Genomic DNA, 13,399 nt, shown 5'->3' on the forward strand with positions numbered 1-13,399 from the left:
CGCAGCTGTGTTCAAGTTTTCTGAAAATGAGAAGATACATAATAATCTAGTTTTTTTTCAAGATTTTGTCCTTAAAATACATGTTCTAAAATATATTCCTTGAGGCCTTCTTATGTAACTTCTTTGAGAATGTGGGTTTAATTTCAAAATGCTCTTCCAATAATCAAGTATTAAATATAGTGTATGTTGCTTTATATGTATTTATTATCACAGAACATAGTGAAGGAAGAAATGTTTAGGTCTCTCCCTCTCCCCCCTGACCCCCCACACACATTCATCAAGCTTCATAATGATTGAATTTATTCTAGAGATCACAGTCAGCTTAGATTATCAGTATCTGCCTGGTTCTAAATACCGTTGTAGCAAGAGTACCTAAAACTGTACCCATAAAAAAAACAATTACTACTCTTTAATAAAACATCTTTTCTAGGACTTCAATCATCAAATGACTGAATAATTTAGTGCCCTTGTTTTTATTATGACACCTACTGCATTGGTCTCAGAAAAATTCACTCATCATTCACCAAGATTAAATTTAATGTACACACTATGTAGATCATTGTATTAGGAACAATACATTGATCAAAATTTGGGTTTGATTCTGAGTCTAACATTGTGCCAGGATCTATAGTTTATACAGAGAAATATGGTCCTTCATTTCTAGGAGCTTTTGAACTATCTAGGGATTAACGATCTACAAACAACAAAAAAGTCGAATAGCAACAACATATAATACATGAGAAATGAGTAGAAAGGCAATAAGGTACTGTAGATTTTTAAGGAAAAAGTCTGTAGTCACTACTTCATAGAAGAAATTTAACTGGAAGCATCACCTGATGATGAAAGGAATTCAGACTTACAGTGGAAAATGAAAAATCTATTTTAGGCATAGATAATTGTGTGAACTTATATTAAGGCACATGGTACGGGACTGGTTTAGGAAGAATGTACATATCTATCTGGCCAGAATAGACTTTAAGAAAAAAAACCCAAAAAACTATAGGATATATCCATTGGAAACTAGTTGGAATCTAGGTCATACTAGACCATAGGGACATGCTAGTACATAGGGACTTCTAATACAAGTGTAAGGAAAAAGCATTTTATCCTATGGGAAGAGAGAAATTCTTAGAAATCTTTTTTTTTTTTTTTTTTAATTTTTATTTATTTATTTATTTTATTTTTGGCTGTGTTGGGTCTTCGTTTCTGTGCGAGGGCTTTCTCTAGTTGCGGCGAGTGGGGACCACTCTTCATCACGGTGCGCGGGCCTCTCACTGTCGCGGCCCCTCTTGTTGTGGAGCACAAGCTCCAGACGCGCAGGCTCAGTAGTTGTGGCTCACGGGCCTAGTTGCTCCGTGGCATGTGGGATCTTCCCAGACCAGGGCTCGAACCCGTGTCCCCTGCATTGGCAGGCAGATTCTCAACCACTGCGCCACCAGGGAAGCCCCTTAGAAATCTTTTATCTGAGGTGGCAATGGTTTATAAAAATTAATCTAGATATAAGAAATAACATGGATGGATGATAATACTAATACCTAAAATTTACTCAGCACTTACTGTGTAATAGGCATTGTGCTAGGTGACCAACATGGATTGTCTCATCTTAAATGTACTTAGAGACTGATGTTATAATAATTCCTATTTCCAGGGAGACAATAAGGTTAAGACAGGTTCAAGAATTTCCCCAAGATCCCCAAGCTGACCCATGAATGAGCCAGAACTTAAATGTGGGCAGTAAGTCTTTAAGCCAGACTTCCGCAGGCAAGTAATTAAAACTGGTCTTTTGTGATAAGTTGCTCTACTGTGCAGCTACAGTGAAAATAAAGAGGAATGAAAGGGTGCTAAAGAAAATGTGAAGGAAATCAGATCAGATCAAACAGTGCTGTGAAAATGCAACACATTTAAGGAATACAATTTTTGAGTAAGAATGTATTAGTATTATCCACATTTTCTTTGCAGAAATTTGCTTCTACCTTTTCCTGAATTACGTGGTCATGCTAATGATAGTCAGTTATCCTAGACTGGTTTGACAGAAAATTCAAGATGAAAACAATTTGCAGATGTCTCAGAATAGACTCATTTTGTCAGATTGCTCTGCTGGTGATGGTTTGGTTTTGTGTGAATGATTTTCCCCCAATATGTATTCAGTAGAAATGATACAAACCAGCTTTGCAGATAGGTCTCTTAAGGAAAAATTAGCTTTGTCCTTACCTATGTTTCCTAAAGGCATCTTTCCATCTGATTATTCTTCTTCAGTTTCTTTTGGAGTAGACATAAGGAAAGCATTAAAAATCTGCTCACAGTAAATTCTTGCAAAGTTTCATCCAAAACAGATTCTTATGAAAAAGTAAGAATAAAAATGAGTTCATTCCATGATTTTTGTTAGATCTTACCTATCTTCTTTAGAGATAGGCTTATTAAATAACTTTGCACCAATAACACCTAATTAGAAATATGAATATCTAAACTTGAATTAAATGTTTAAAAAGCATTAAATCTGGCATAAAATTCTTCTACCAGGAAGTCACGACTAGGGCATATAAAGTGTGTTTGATAACGATTGCTTACTGAATGAGCAATGTGACTGTAACTTGAATGCAGGTCCAACTCTTTTCCATAGCTGTTTTACAGTGTAACCTACATAAGATTTACTTTGGATAATCAGCTGAAGGTAATTTTGTCCAACAAAAGTTAAGTAGAAATATGAGTCATGATCGTGCCACTCCCCTGCGTAAGACCCTGAAATGGCCTTGCATTACACTCTGAGTAAGGTCAAAGTCCTCACAATGATCTTGTATGAACTGGCACCTGCTACCTCTCTGATCTCTCTCTTGCTGCTCTCCCTCTCAATCACTCTGCTCCAGTCCCCTTTGGCCTCTTGGCTACTTCTCAAACAAACTAGGTACCATCCTAAGGTAAGGCATTTACTGGCTGGTCCTTCTGTCCAGAATCTTCTTCAAAATTTCAACATGGTTGATCCCCTCTTATTCTGCAAGCATTTGCTAGAAGACATGAATAATGCCAATCCTGACCATCCTATTTATATATGTCCCCTCCACTGATACTCCTCATCTTGCTCCACTTACATATGCTTTGCCAGTTATCATCTTCTAACACACAAGAAAACCTATATATAATACATATACTTTTTTTTTTTTTTGGTTTGTTTATTTATTTATTTTTGGCTGTGTTGGGTCTTCGTTTCTGTGCGAGGGCTTTCTCTAGTTGCGGCAAGCGGGGGCCACTCTTCATTGCGGTGCACGGGCCTCTCACTGTCGTGGCCTCTCTTGTTGCGGAGCACAGGCTCCAGATGCGCAGGCTCAGTAGTTGTGGCTCACGGGCCCAGTTGCTCCGCGGCATGTGGGATCTTCCCAGACCAGGGCTCGAACCCGTGTGCCCTGCATTGGCAGGCAGATTCTCAACCACTGCGCCACCAGGGAAGCCCCAATACATATACTTTTAAAATTTTATAACCATTTTGCCTAAAAGGTAAGCTCCTGGAGAGCAGGAGTGTTTGTTTAACAAAACAAACATTGTTGAATCCCAAGCATCTAGTTCAGTTCCTAAATAGTAGATACTGAACTAATATTTGTTGAATGAAAGAGTGGTTGAATGAAAGCATCTTCACATTCTCCCACCAAAATTGGTCTCTAAATAGCCATCTTGTGTTTCAGAGCTGCAGGGTAAAGAGTCAATAAACTTTTTAGTTGGCCAATCCTTCACCAGGGAAACATTAATGAATATAATTCTTCCAGGGCATATTTTTGCTAAGTGTTTAGAGCAATTGCTAGTTAAATACTGTGCTTTACTGTTGAAGTCTGATGAGTGTTACTTTATAAAGTGTCAAATAAACAGAAGGAAGCAGACACTCTTTTAAGTCATATACAATCCTATTGTCTTTGATAAGAGTAGATGCTAAAGAGTATGTCTCTGAGACAGGGAAAATCAACGCAATTATCTAAACTATGTGATCTTTGAAATCATGTCTGTCTCATGTTTGAATAAAACCTCTCAATACCTTGACATTTAGAAATTCTCAATAAATATTTGCTGGTACAAGAATGCATTTCAAAACTCCCTTTTCTCTAGCATAGTGTCAAGGATTTTTAATTTTAGCTGCTGAGACTTAGGAGATCTCTGGTGGTTCCATGTCCTCTCTACCCAAAAGGAATTTTGGCTAAATAACTTCAGAGCTCACATTCTATTGATTTACACTTATTTTAACTATTCTGCTAGATTAGCGAATTCCTTAGATAAAAGAACACTGGGAGAAAGGCTAAGGAGTATCTTTTTCTTCAAATTGTCATGCTCTCATTATGGTCCTCCCTAATCTGTGCCTTAAGATGTTCTTTTCACTTCAGTTAAATCTACAAATAGCATGTTGAAAGAATCTCATCACTTTCTTCTCTGTGTTTTAATATTACACCCCCAAAAGGAAACAGTTCTATACAGTGAATAGATATTAATGCCTGGCTGAATTTCATCAACACCGAGAAAACAATAAATTCTATTCTTTCTGGGTCTGTGGTCAGTGCACAACATTGTGTACTACAGTGTGGTACTGTATCTTAGCAGTGTGAACCAAAGATGGACTGACAGGCCTTAAATTGGATCTAGCTTTGGGGAATTTAATGAAAAAAAAATCTAGAATGAGAGAAAGTTAAAGAAAGAACATTTAATCAAAAAACAAATTTCTTTAACAATTGTTTTTCTAAAGTCCCTTTGCTATCATCTTAAACTCACATATTTGATTCAAAGCTTTTCCCTCAATCTTATGGGGTCAAACAAGTTATCATGATACAATTGAAACTTCAGATTCTCATTGCTGAAATCTTTCATTACAATTCTAAAAGGTCCTGCTATGGTCTGAATGTTTATGTCTCCCTGAAATTAATATGTTGAAACGGAACCTCCAAGTTTTGGCATTAGGTGGTAGGGCCTTTGAGATGTGATTAGGTCATGAGGGTGGAGCCCCCATGAATGAGACTAGTGCCCTTATAAAAGAAGCACAACATAGCTCCTTAGCCCCTTCAGCCATGTGAGGATATATATATAATGAGAAGTCTGCAATCTGACTTTTACCTGACTGTGCAGGCACCCTGATCTTAGATGTCCAGCCTCCAAAACTGTGAGAAATAAATTTCTGTTGTTTTTAAGCTACTCAGTCTGTGGTATTTTGTTATAGCAGCCCAAACAGACTAAGACAGGTCCCCACTACTACCACCATTTCCTTAATGTCTATCAATATTCATAAGGACTCATAAGATTGAATTCTTAGAATGTGATCATTCTTGACTGCCTTTCTGGTCTAGGAAGTAGATTATATGAGATAGGAATTGCATTAATACTTCTTCCACAAAAACAAAGAAACAAAAACAATAGAAAAACCCTTAGAGGTACACGTATTGGGGAGACCTTCAAGATGGCAGAGGAGTAAGACGTGGAGATCACCTTCCTCCCCACAAATACATCAAAAATACATCTACATGTGGAACAACTCCTACAGAACACGTACTGAATGCTGTCAGAAGACCTCAGACTTCCCAAAAGGCAAGAAATTCCCCACATACCTGGGTAGGGCAAAAGAAAAAAGAAAAAACAGAGACAAAAGAATAGGGATGGGACCTGCACCTCTGGGAGGGAACTGTGAAGGAAGAAAAGTTTCCACACAGTAGGAAGCCCCCTCACTGGTGGGGACGAGTGGAGGTGTTGGGGGAAGCTTCAGAGCCACAGAGGAGAGCGCAGCAACAGGGGTGTGGAGGGCAAAGCGGAGAGATTCCCGCACAGAGGATCGGTGCTGACCAGCACTCACCAGCCCGAGAGGCTTGTCTGCTCACCCACCAGGGTGGGTGGGGGCTGGGAGCTGAGGCTCAGGCTTCAGAGGTCAGATCCCAGGGAGAGGACTGGGGTTGGCTGCATGAACACAGCCTGAAGGGGTTAGTGTGCCATAGCTAGCAGGGAGGGAGTCCGGGAAAAAGTCTGGACCTGCCAGAGAGGCGAGAGACCATTGTTCCAGGGTGAGCAGGGAGAGGGGCTTCCTGCTCCGTGTGCCCAGAGATGGCAGAGCACCGCTTAAGCAAGCTCCAGAAACAGGCGCGAGCTGCAGCTATCATCTTGGACCCCAGAGGCGGGCACGGACCACTAACACTGCCACCAAGAATACTGTGTGCAAGCACAGGTCATTACCCACACCCCCCTGGGAGCCTGTACAGCCTGCCACTGCCAGGGTCCCGTGATCCAGGGCCAACTTCCCCGGGAGAACACACACGGCGTGGCTCAGGCTCTTGCAATGTCATGCTGACCTCTGCCACCGCAGGCACACCCTGCATTCCACTTATGACTACCATACCCCTCCCTCTCCCTGGCCTGAGTGAGCAATAGAGCCCTAATCATCGGCTGCTTTAATCCCCTCCTGTCTGGGCGGGGAACAGACTCCTGAGGGTGGCCTACATGCAGAGGCAGGGCCAAAACCAAAGCTGAACCCCAGGAGCTGTGGAACAAAGAAGAGAAAGGGAAATCTCTCCCAGCAGCCTCAGGAGCAGCAGATTAAATCCCCACAATCGACTTGATAAACACTGCATCTGTGGAATACCTGAATAGACAATGAATGTTCCCAAAATTGAGGTGGTACACTTTGGGAACAACTGTAGACTTGGGGTTTGCTTTCTGCATTTGATTTGTTTTTGGTTTTATGTTTATCTTAGTTAAGGTTTTAGTGTTTGTTTTCAATGGTGGGTTTGTTTATTGGTTTGGTTACTCTCTTCCATTTTTTTCTTTTTTTCTCTTTTTGTGAGTGTGTGTGCGTATGTTTCTTTGTGTGATTTTGTCTCTTTAGTTTTGTTTTTACCATTTGTTTTGGAGTTCTCTCTGTTCGTTTTTTGTTCTTTTTCTTCCTTTTCTTCCATGCCACACACCTGGCAGGGTCTTGGTGGTCTGGCTGGGTGTCGGGCCTGAGCCTCCAATGTGGGAGAACTGCATCCAGGACACTGTACTACCAGAGCCCTCCCGGCCCCATGTAATATTAATCAGCGAGAGCTTTCCCAGAGATCTCCATCTTAAGACAAAGACCCAGCTCCACCCAATGGCAAGCAAGATACAATGCTGGATGCCCCATGCCAAACAACTAGCAAGACAGGAACACAACCCCACCCATTAGCAGACAGGCTGCCTAAAGTCAAACTAAGTTAACAGACACCCCAAGACACACCACCGGATGCAGCCCTCCCCACCAGAGGGACAAGATCCAACCCCACCCACCAGAACACAGGCACCAGTCCCCCTCACCAGGAAGCCTACACAAGTGACTGAACCAACCTCACCCAGTGGGGGCAGCCACCATAAATAAGAGGAACTACGAACATGCAGCCTGTGAAAAGGAGAGCCCAAATACAGTAACTTAAACAAAATAAGAAGACAGAGAAATATGCAGCAGATGAAGGAGCAAGGTAAAAACCCACCAGACGTAAGAAATGAAGAGGAAATAGGCAGTCTACCTGACAAAGAATTCAGAGTAATGATAGGAAAGATGATCCAAAATCTCAGAAACAGAATGGAGAAAATACAAGAAACAATTAAAAAGGACCTAGAAGAACTAAACAGCTAATAAACAATGATGAACAACACAAAAAATGAAATTAAAAATTCTCTAGAAGGAATCAATAGCAGAATAACTGAGGCAGAAGAACGGATAAGTGACCTAGAAGATAAAATAATGGAAATACCTAGCGCAGAGCAGAATAAAGAAAAAAGAATGAAAAGAATTGAGGACAGTCTCAGAGACCTCTGGGACAACATGAAATGCACCAACATTCAAATTATAGGGGTCCCAGAAGAAGAAGAGAAAAAGAAATGGTCTGAGAAAATATTTGAAGAGATTATAGTTGAAAACTTCCCTAACATGGGAAAGGAAGTAGTCAATCAAGTCCAGGAAGAGCAGAGAGTCCCATACAGGAAAAATCCAAGGAGAAACATGCCAAGACACATATTAATCAAACTATCAAAAATTAAATACAAAGAAAAAATATTAAAAGCAGCAAGGGAAAAGCAACAAATAACATACAAGGGAATCCCCATAAGGTTAACAGTTGATATTTCAGCACAAACTCTGCAAGCCAGAAGGGAGTGGCAGGACATATTTAAAGTGATGAAGGGGAAAAACCTACAACCAAGATCATTCTACCCAGCAAGGATCTCAATCAGATTCGACAGACAAATAAAAACCTTTATAGGCAAGCAAAAGTTAAGAGAATTCAGCACCACCAAAACAGCTTTACAACAAATGCTAAAAGAACTTCTCTAGGCATGAAACACAAGAGAAGGAAAAGACCTATGAAAACAAACGCAAAACAATTAAGAAAATGGTAATAGGAACATACATATCAATAATTACCTTAAATGTAAATGGATTAAATGCTCCAACCAAAAGACACAGGCTCGCTGAATGGATACAAAAACAAGACCCGTATATATGCTGTCTACAAGAGACCCACTTCAGACCTAGGGACACATACACTGAAAGTGAGGGGACGGAAAAAGATATTCCGTGCAAATGGAAATCAAAAGAAAGCTGGAGTAGCAATACTCATATCAGAAAATATAGACTTCAAAATGAAGACTATTACAAGAGACAAAGGAGGACTCTACATAAAGATCAAGGGATCAATCCAAGAAGAAGATATAACAATTGTAAATATTTATGCCCCCAACATAGGAGCACAGCAATACATAACGCAAATGCTAACAGCCATAAAAGGGGAAATGACAGTAACACAATAATAGTAGGGAACTTTAATACCACACTTTTACCAATGGACAGATCATCCAAAATGAAAATATATAAGGAAACACAAGCTTTAAAGGACACATTAAACAAGATGGACTTAATTGATATTTATAGGACATTTCATCCAAAAACAACAGAACACACTTTCTTCTCAAGTGCTCATGGAACATTCTCCAGGATAGATCATATCTTGGGTCACAAACCAAGCCTCAATAAATTTAAGAAAATTGAAATCGTATCAAGTATGTTTTCCAACCACAACGTTATGAGACTAGATATCAATTATAGGAAAAAAACAGTAAAAAATACAAACACAGGGAGGCTAAACAATACACTAATAAATAACCAAGATATCACTGAAGAAATCAGAGGAAATCCAAAAATAGCTAGAAAAAAATGACAATGAAAGCATGACGACCCAAAACCTATGGGATGCAGCAAAAGCAGTTCTAAGAGGGAAGTTTATAGCAATACAATCCTACCTCAAGACACAAGAAACATCTCAAATAAACAACCTAACCTTACACCTAAAGCAGTTAGAGAAAGAAGGAAAAAAAAAAACAAACCAAAGTTAGCAGAAGAAAAGAAATCATAAAGATCAGATCAGAAATAAATGAAAAAGAAAGTAAGGAAACAATAGCAAAGATCAATAAAACTAAAACCTGGTTCTTTGAGAAGATAAAAAAAATTGATAAACCATTAGCCAGACTCATCAAGAAAACAATGGGAAAAGACTCAAACAGAATTAGAAATGAAAAAGGAGAAGTAACAACTGACACTGCAGAAATACAAAGAATCATGAGACACCACTACAAGCAACTATATGCCAATAAAATGGACTATCTGGAAGAAATGGACAAATTCTCAGAAAAGTACAACATTTCAAGACTGAACCAGGAAGAAATAGAAAATATGAACAGACCAATCACAAGCACTGAAATTGAAACTGTGATTAAAAATCTTCCAACAAACAAAAGCCCAGGACCAGATGGCTTCACAGCCAAATTCTGTCAAACATTTAGAGAAGAGCTAACACCTATCCTTCTCAAACTCTTCCAAAATATAGCAGAGGGAGGAACACTCCCAAACTCATCCTACAAGGCCACCATCACTCTGATAACAAAACCAGACAAAGATGTCACAAAGAAAGAAAACTACAGGGCAATATCACTGATGAACATAGATGCAAAAATCCTCAATGAAATACTAGCAAACAGAATCCAACAGCACATTAAAAGGATCATACACCATGATCAAGTGGGGTTTATCCCAGGGATGCAAGGATTCTTCAATATATGCAAATATACCAATGTGATACACCATATTAACAAACTGAAGGATAAAAACCATATGATCATCTCAACAGATGCAGAAAAAGCTTTCAACAAAGTTCAACACCCATTTGTGATAAAAACCCTCCAGAAAGTGGGCATAGAGGGAACCTACCTCAACATAATAAAGTCCATATATGACAAACCCACAGCCAACATCATTCTTAATGGTGACAAACTGAAACCATTTCCTCTAAGATCAGGAACAAGACAAGGTTGCCCAGTCTCACCACTATTATTCAACATAGTTTTGGAAGTTTTAGCCATGGCAGTCAGAGAAGAAAAAGAAATAAAAGGAATCCAAACTGCAAAAGAAGAAGTAAAACTATCACTGTTTTCAGATGACATGATACTATACATAAAGACTCCTAAAGATGCTATCAGAAAACTACTAGAGCTAATCAATGGATTTGTTAAAGTAGCAGGATACAAACTTAATGCACAGAAATCTCTTGCGTTCCTATACACTAATGATGAAAAATCAGAAAGAGAAATTAAGGAAACACTCCCATTTACCACTGCAACAAAAAGAATAAAATACCTAGGAATAAACCTACCTAAGGAGACAAAAAATATGTATGCAGAAAACTATAAGGTACCTTTGAAAGAAATCAAAGACGATACAAACAGATGGAGAGATGTACCATGTTCTTGGATTGGAAGGATCAGCCTTGTGATAATGACTATACTACCCAAAGCAATCTACAGATTCAGTGCAATCCCTATCAAACTACCAATGGCATTTTCTACAGAATTAGAACAAAAAATTTTATAATTTGTATGGAAACACAAAAGACCCCAAATAGCCAAAGAAATCTTTGAAAGAAAAACAGAGCTGGAGGAATCAGGCTCCCTGACTTCAGACTATACTACAAAGCTACAGTAATCAAGACAGTATGGTACTAGCACAAAAACAGAAATATATATCAATGGAACAGGATAGAAAGCCCAGAGATAAACCCACACACATATGGTCACCTTATCTTTGACAAAGGAAGCAAGAATATAAAATGGAGAAAAGACAACCTCTTCAAGAAGTGGTGCTGGGAAAACTGGACAGTTACATGTAAAAGAATGAAATTAGAACACTCCCTAACACCATACACAAAAATAAACTCAAAATGGCTTTTTTCCGTGGAATCTGAGGGAACACTCACAGATTTTGATTTCCCACTCTAGAACCGGTGTCTAGGTCACCATGGCGACTGGACAGAAGTTGATGAGAGCTATTAGAGTTTTTGAATTTGGTGGACCAGAAGTGCTAAAACTCCAGTCGAATGTTGCCATACCAATTCCGAAAGACCATCAGGTTCTAATTAAAGTCCAAGCCTGTGGTGTAAACCCAGTGGACACATATATTCGCTCTGGTACTTACAGTAGAAAACCACTTCTACTCTATACTCCTGGCTTAGATGTGGCTGGAATAATAGAAGCTGTCGGAGAGAGTGTATCTGCTTTCAAGAAAGGTGACAGAGTTTTCACTACCAGCACAATCTCTGGGGGCTACGCAGAGTACGCTCTGGCAGCCGATCACACTGTTTACACACTGCCAGAAAAACTGGACTTTAAACAAGGAGCTGCCATCGGGATCCCGTATTTTACTGCTTATCGAGCTCTGCTTCACAGTGCCCGTGTGAAAGCTGGAGAAAGTGTTCTGGTTCATGGGGCTAGTGGAGGGGTTGGAATAGCAGCATGCCAAATTGCTAGAGCTTATGGCTTACAGGTTTTGGGCATAGCTGGTACTGAGGAAGGACAAAAGATTGTTTTGCAAAATGGAGCCCACGAAGTGTTTAATCACAAAGAAGCTAATTACATTGATAAAATTAAGAAATCTGTTGGTGAAAAAGGAGTTGATGTGATTATTGAAATGCTAGCGAATGTAAATCTTAGCAACGATTTGAATCTTTTGTCACATGGAGGACGAGTAATAGTTGTTGGCAGCAGGGGTCCTATTGAAATAAACCCACAGGACACCATAGCAAAGGAATCTAGCATAATAGGAGTTGCTCTCTATTCATCCACCAAGGAGGAATTTCAGCAGTTTGCAGCAGCCCTTCAAGCTGGAATGGAAATTGGTTGGTTGAGACCAGTAATAGGTCCCCAGTATCCATTGGAGAAGGTGGCCCAGGCTCATGAAGATATCATTCATAGCAGTGGGGCTACTGGAAAAATGATTCTTCTCTTAAAGTGATTAATCCTTCTACAGATTTCCTGCGTAATTAAAGGTTTCTTATCTCAGTTTTACGTACAATACATTTGCTTTAATTAGCATTCATTTGATTCAGTGAGTTTCTTATATTAAAAAAAAGATTTATCTTTAGCGATCATAGACATTAGAGTGCAATTTATTTTCTAGCTGGCAATATTCTTTATGCCTTCTGCCTCTCATCCAGGATTCATCATAGTAGGAAATAGAATATTAGTGGTCACTTGGCATTGGAGGGCATTACAGAAATTCCTAACTGATACTTGATCATTGATTCCAAAACTTTGACTAAAACATGCTAATTCAAAGTAAGACTGCTTGATTTCCAAGCCTACTTCTTTATAAGAACCGTATAGGGACGCCCCTGTTGATCCAGTGGTTGAGACTTCGCCTACCAGTGCCGGTGGTGTAGGTTTGTTCCCTGGTTGGAAAGCTAGGATCCCACATGCCTTGGGGCCAAAAAAACCAAAACAGAAAACAGAAACAGTATTGTAACAAATTCAATAAAAACTTTAAAAATGGTCCACATCCAAAAATCTTAAAAAAAAAAAAGAAGAACCTTATAAAGGTTCTTTAGTCTCTGATTAGCCCAGAACTATATTACACTGAAGATTTTCTGGACTAAATAAGACACCTTTCCCAAACTAATCTCATCTAGATCTACAAGTCTCTCAGAAGGGCAAGATAAATGATGTCCAGAGAAATTTGTTAGTTTTCCAATATATTCCCCAATATATTATGACATTCACTAGGTTAATGATTGATTACCAATGATCCATATATTCTGTGAGGACAGGAGCCTTATCTTTGGTATAATATGATACTAGGTACATAGTTTCCAAATAGATGCTTATTGATTGATTCAACTTCAAAGTAGATTTAGAGTTACCTGTTTGTGTGGTGGGGATCATATATTTTTATTTAAATTAATAAATGAATTTACACATTAAGAAAAAATAAATAAATAAACTCAAAATGGATTAAAGACCTAAATGTAAGGCCAGACACTATCAAACTCTTAGAGGAAAACATAGGCAGAACACTCTATGACATAAATCATAGCAAGATCCTTTTTGACCC

At 39.0% G+C, this 13,399-nt stretch overlaps 1 protein-coding gene across 1 annotated transcript; it reads left to right on the top strand.

The window, feature by feature from the left end:
* The first annotated feature begins 11,270 nt into the window (after nucleotides 1–11,270).
* LOC133093285 (zeta-crystallin-like) lies at nucleotides 11,271–12,304 on the top strand. The gene has a single exon (XM_061193044.1). It carries the CDS (start codon nucleotides 11,312–11,314, stop codon nucleotides 12,302–12,304), a length of 993 nt encoding a protein of 330 aa, XP_061049027.1. The 5' UTR covers nucleotides 11,271–11,311.
* The last annotated feature ends 1,095 nt before the right edge of the window (nucleotides 12,305–13,399 follow it).

The sequence above is a fragment of the Eubalaena glacialis genome, chromosome 6 (assembly GCF_028564815.1).
Source record: "Eubalaena glacialis isolate mEubGla1 chromosome 6, mEubGla1.1.hap2.+ XY, whole genome shotgun sequence".
Lineage (NCBI taxonomy): Eukaryota > Metazoa > Chordata > Mammalia > Artiodactyla > Balaenidae > Eubalaena > Eubalaena glacialis.

Excerpts from the sequence above, each read along its gene's own strand:
- LOC133093285 (XM_061193044.1), top strand. The coding sequence starts at position 11,312 with ATGGCGACTGGACAGAAGTTGATGAGAGCTATTAGAGTTTTTGAATTT.